Below are 5,739 nucleotides of genomic sequence, written 5' to 3'. Positions count from 1 at the left end.
AATAGGCTAATCATTTCAGACACTGCTAAAACGATCGCTACTCATATAAAATTATGCGCAATTAATCATATACCCATATCTACTAAATTCGTGACACAGGAGGAGAAGGATTCCAGTACTGAATTATCAAGTGATGACTCTTTATAATAATGGTCGTACCTCATAATGGGTTGAAATCATTTGCTTATCCCATAATGGGTTGAAACCACTATATTTGTATCTTAGTTCAAACTGATCGATATTGTGTTTGGCGGCTAATGTAAATGCTTGGCGGCTAATGCTTGTACTCTAGCTTCGAGTGCTGGGGAGTAAAAAGGAGAATTAAACTCATAAAAGGGATTCAGCTGAATCTAGCATGCAGATATGTTGTGCTCTCCATCTATTATGTGCTCTCCATTATTATGTGTGTGGTGTAATGTGTCCTTTAAAGCTTCCCGATGCAGCGAGTCGCATCCTTACCTTCAAAATAAGTTCGTAAAGATCATTGAAGAAGTGCTTAATCGCCTCCTCAGGCTTCAGAGGTCTGTGCAATAATAATATCTTGGTGTAGTTTGGGCCCACAAAGCACGATACTGATGATCCAAGTATTCTGTCAACCACTTTGAGATAGGTCTGAGACTGCGTCCATAGTTGTGACTCGGTAGGTTCCAGAGCTGCCAGACATTGCAGGTGGTCTGTACTTATAACTGTCATGTCCTCTTTCTTTTTTGTCAGGTTGGTCTCATACAACAACTGGTCACCCTTGCCCACCACGACCAACACCAATTTCGTTGTCATATGTGGTTTAAATAATTCCCTGCGTGCTGCAGGGATAGACACCACCGGATAGGGCAATATAAGGCTCAATAGGCAGCAGGCTGAATGTTGGTACCACAATTGATTCTGCATGCTGGTATAACATATCTCTTCTCACCGAAACGTTTAAAGTACTGATGCAATACCATGAAATGCCATGCCCCCCCCCCCCCCCTCCTACAGTATATAGCTCTGGTCATTTCTGTTACCTTGTAGAAAGAGGCGATGGACTGGGTTAGGGACTAGTGTACTGTGCAGCCTGATAGATGCCTGCTGTATTTGTTTGCTGATCACCCCCATTATGGCTCAGGTCCCGATTCTCCATTATGAAGAGAAGGGTGTGCAGTGTTGGTTGCTATTTGATATGACGGTCGTCACCCTCGGTGGCTGGCTTATAATTCCGTGTTTGATTGCCTTACATCTACAAGATCATATTGGTAACCAACAACTAGCCCTTCTGCCCCAGAGACATTGTGAAACTGTAGGCCCTGTGTCATGTAGTCTGGCTGTTGTTAACGTCGTATTCGCTTGTTTACTCTCTACAAGCATTTACGTGATGGCTGGAAACTTTCTTGGGGTGGAAGCACCATCGGGGGCGGACTTTATGCTTCTGAAGACGCACACGATAGTACGGTGGATGTTCTTAAACGTGTCCGTATTGGGGGTTTTCATATCCGCAGTTCTGTACGGCGTTGGCACGGTATCATTCCCTGCAAGTTCGATTGTATGGCAAAAAAGATCCGCTGTTACCGATCGCGATTTAACGGAATTACGCGAATGCATTGAGGCGGCATCGGCCGAGTTAGAGGAAACAAGAGAGCAAGAACGACGTAGGACCGCCTCCGGCACCACGCTATCTGGGAACACACACCATCTTGAAACCGTTTTAAAAGACTTGCAAGACCAGTACGATGAATCTGCCAATAGAAAAAGAATAGAAACCGATACTAGCCGCATATTAGAAGGTGCAGGATGGGTCATGGGTGCGGTCGGAGTATATAGAGTAATATCTGCAGCACTCAACATCATCTACTGGAGAGTTCCCGTCGGAGAATTCGTAACACCCATCGTCCATAACGTCTTTGAACTGCTCAAGCTGCCCCGTTTTCTACCTATTCTGAACGTGAATCTCATAGCCAATGTAGCCACAGTCACATATGTCGTTGCGCTAATTAGTAGTTCCATCCAAGGTTTCACCAAAAGCGTATGTCACACTCTGAACGCAACACAGATACACTGGATAAACTGCTACACTGGATGAACTGCTGCACTGGATGAACTGCTACACTGGATGAACTGCTACACTGGAGGCAACGTGTATGAATTTCAGCTGAATAAGGTACTCCAACGATACATTAGTGCGGAAGGTATTGCAATAACACCATTACTTTTCGGATCGCTTTGCCGCTGCTTTTACTGCGCTGGTTCACTCATAATATTTCGACCTGCTTTCTCCAGCAGTATTCAGTATGACACACACCCCGGTATGACACCCAATATGATGACACACACTTCCCAGTATGATGACACACACTTCCCCTTTCATATCTACCCTGAATGATACTTCTGGTATGCTTCCCATTTGGTATCATAGGTCCGTAGTGGAAGACTTAATCGGGACGCAGCTGGATCAGTTCTATATCCAATTCGACAGTGTTTTTGTTGTCAGTTCAATAGCAACCGCGTTGGCCTTTTTGGTAGGTAGATTATGATGATTATTTCTCATGCTTGGGTATGAGCTGGCATAGGGTTATGGTATGAGCTGGCATAAGGTTATGAGCTGGGCTATGGTACGAGCCGGGCTGTAGTCCGGGTTGTAGTCCGGGTTGTGGCTAAGTCCAGCATCCGTCGCTGGTTATACTTTGTGGGTTGCCTAAATTTCACAGCTAGGCCATTAAAAATTCCGCCCGGATGTGGATCTATAAGGGGGTCAAGTATTTATGCAGAAACAAGCAGCGAGACCTTAAGGAAGGGGAGGTACCCAAGGTATGTTCTTTTGCTACCGTCATGTCCATATTATGTCCGCCTCCGTTGGTGGGCCGTTTTTCCCATGTTTCTGTGCACACGCGTGTTACCTCATGTTTATGTAGTATGATAGCAATAATAAACCCATCTCAATTACTTACTTTCAAGATGGTTGGGACTGGTTGCTTAAGACGCTGACGATTATATCGAATCTACTGGCCGGCGGGTCAATAGGATTATTTGGCTGGCTCTTGTCCCAGTTGGCGGATTCCCTGTTTGACTCCGAAGGGAATTGGAAGATTTGGATTGTTTACATGGCATTAGATTGTGTTTTACTTGGTGTGATGTTGACTCTCGGTACATACTTTGCCGAGTGGTCTGCTGAAAGACAGTTGTTGAAGATCAGGCAAAGATTTTTGAAAGAGGTCATGCGTCAGGACATCTCATATTTTGATGGTTACGATGCCACTGCTCTGGCTTCCAAGTTGATGATGAATACTCGGCTAGTCCGAGACCTCATTGGCATTCGCACATCAATGGCTTACATGTACATCGGCGTGATCACCGCGTTGATTCGGATCGCTTTTCAAAACCAGGCTGGTGTTGCCGGAGTGTCCCTGTGCGTACTTCCCGTTATTGTCCTCTCGGGCTGGTGGGCTGGCAGGATCGAGTACAATGCATCACTCAAGGTGAAGGAATCAAATGAAACCGCCAACAGCGTCGCACTTGAGGCCTTAAGCAACATGAGGACGGTGAAGGCCTTCAACATGCAGGACGTGATGAAGGCGAGGTATGGCGTCTGTGCAGACACTGCGGAAACCGAAGTCAACAAGGCTTCTGTCAAGACCGGGTTCGGCTACGGCATCTACTGGCTCTGCATTTTTTGTTCGAGCGCGTTCGGGTACTGGTACGGCTCGTACGTGCTGTACAACGCGTCTATGAAGTTTTGTCCCGATATTGAAATTTGCGAGAGTCCAGGTTCAATGATTGGCGCATACATATCGGTGATCGTGGCGGCCTTTTACATCGGCAAAGTCATTCCCTGGCTTGCAGACGTGCAGCAAGGCAACTTGGCTGTCCGGGAGACGGTCGCACTATACGACCGGCACAGTCTGGTGGACCCGTACAACCCCGACGGCATTACCGACCTGTCGAACGTCCAGGGGGAAATAAAGCTGGAGAACGTCGCCTTCTCCTATCCGACGCGCTCCGACGTACCGGTGTTCTCGCGGCTGAACCTCACGATACCCGCGGGGAAAAGTATAGCGCTAGTTGGAGCCTCTGGCTGCGGCAAGTCCACCGTGATTCAGCTCGTCATGAGGTTCTACGATCCGCAGTCCGGGTCGGTGACGCTGGACGGTCGCCTGCTCACTGACTACAACGTGAAAGCACTGAGGGAGGCCATTGCCTGGGTTAGCCAGGAGCCGAAGCTATTTGCGTTGTCCATTGCCGAAAATATCGCGATTGGGAAGCCCGATGCGACTCGCGAAGAGATCGAGGAAGTCGCGAGAAAAGCCAATGCACACGAGTTCATCTCGGCATTACCGGAGGGGTACGATACGTGGGTCGGTGACGGTGGCAATCAGCTGTCAGGTGGTCAGAAACAGCGGGTGGCCATCGCTAGAGCCTTGATCAAGAGACCCAAAATCCTCATCTTGGACGAGGCTACAAGTGCTCTGGATAACAAGTCGGAGCAGATGGTCCAGGAAACGCTCGACGACATTGTTGGCAAGTCCCAGATTACGACTATCATCATTGCACACAGGCTGACGACCATCCGCAACGCAGATGTCATTGCCGTGCTGAACAACCCCACGGACAGACATAGCAACTCCGGTGATGGTGGCGGACAGGAGCTGGAAGAGATGACTGGGAGCTCTGTGGTGGAACTTGGGACCCATGAAGAGCTAAGCAAAATACCGGATGGCATTTATGCCGCCTTGGTCGCTATCCAAACAGAGGGGCCTACTGAAGAGGATGAAAAGGACCGGGCCTTGCAAGCCTCCGGAGAAGAAGGAGTGTATGAGGCAGCCGATTACAGCCCACGGGATTCGGCAATACTGGTGGGTGGCACTCTGTCGAGACAGATGAGTAAGCAGAACAGCAAGCAATACCGTCAGAACAGCAAGCTACGTCAGAACAGCAAGAACAGCAGGACGGGTGGCAGCTTCGAAATGCGGACGCAGTTGAGCAAACAGCTCGGTGACGTCGCGCGTCAAGAGAGTTTGGTCTTTACTGCCGGCTACCAGCCCCCGCGTTTGTTCCGACGCACTGCAGCCCCGATTAAGTCCAAGATGGTGCAGCACATTCTGGGCGTCGTGTGCTACGTTGTTTACCAATGCATCTGGCCGGTTTACGGAGCGTTTTATGGTACGTTTTTAAAGACGTTTGTGGATGCGGCGAACCCGGACAGGCTCAAGCGAGAGTCCAGAAAGAATACGATCGTTATGATCTGCATCGGCATCTGCTCGTTTGTGGCTTTCTGGGGGCAACGCTGGTTCGTCTCGCAGAGTGGCCAGGCCGTGGTCCGCCAGGCCCGTGAAGGTGCTTTTGGTGGCATTATGAAGCAGGAGATGGGTTTCTTCGACCAGCCGCATAGGTCCCCTGCGCGATTGGGCCACATCTTGGGAGCGGACACATTCCTTTTGGGAGAGTGGACTTCAGGCAACACCACAATGTGGTTAGGCGTCGGCGCGAGTTTGATTCTCGGCCTGGTCCTGTGTTTGCAGGCGAACGCGAAGCTGGGGGGAGTGGCACTCGCTATCGTGGCGGCTCTTGTCCCGATTACGTACGTGGCGAGCACTCTTGTGACCTCGGGGGGGAGCATCCGCCTGAAGAAAGGCGAGGACAAACTAAGCAGAACGTTGGGCGACATGAGTGCTTACGTGACCAGCATTATCATCAATATCAGGACGGTCACGGCGTACAACATGCAGCCTCAGTGCGAGGCCGAGTTCGACGAGATGGTAAACATTTTGC

The 5,739-nt window shown here is 49.5% G+C and overlaps 3 protein-coding genes across 3 annotated transcripts; 2 read left to right on the top strand and 1 right to left on the bottom strand.

Annotated features, from left to right (window-relative positions):
- Positions 1-254: 254 nt before the first annotated feature.
- On the bottom strand, positions 255-777 carry GNI_168430 (putative trafficking particle complex subunit 2; the record flags this gene model as incomplete). Its single annotated transcript, XM_011134940.1, has 2 exons — positions 255-350; positions 460-777. The coding sequence occupies 2 exons, from the start codon at positions 775-777 to the stop codon at positions 255-257; spliced, it is 414 nt and encodes a 137-aa protein (XP_011133242.1).
- A 382-nt stretch (positions 778-1,159) lies between these two features.
- On the top strand, positions 1,160-2,056 carry GNI_168420 (putative transmembrane protein; the record flags this gene model as incomplete). The annotated part of the gene is made up of 1 exon (XM_011134939.1): positions 1,160-2,056. One exon carries the CDS (start codon positions 1,160-1,162, stop codon positions 2,054-2,056), a length of 897 nt encoding a protein of 298 aa, XP_011133241.1.
- A 650-nt stretch (positions 2,057-2,706) lies between these two features.
- GNI_168410 (putative ATP-binding ABC transporter) lies at positions 2,707-5,726 on the top strand (the record flags this gene model as incomplete). The annotated part of the gene is made up of 2 exons (XM_011134938.1): positions 2,707-2,781; positions 2,886-5,726. Coding segments are annotated over 2 exons (2,916 nt in total), but the record flags the coding sequence as incomplete, so codon positions are not given.
- Positions 5,727-5,739: the final 13 nt, after the last annotated feature.

Source organism: Gregarina niphandrodes (genome assembly GCF_000223845.1).
Source record: "Gregarina niphandrodes unplaced genomic scaffold scaffold00055, whole genome shotgun sequence".
Taxonomy (NCBI): Eukaryota; Apicomplexa; class Conoidasida; order Eugregarinorida; family Gregarinidae; genus Gregarina; species Gregarina niphandrodes.
Note: the sequence above shows the minus strand (reverse complement) of the source record. Positions and strands in the feature narration are given on the sequence as shown.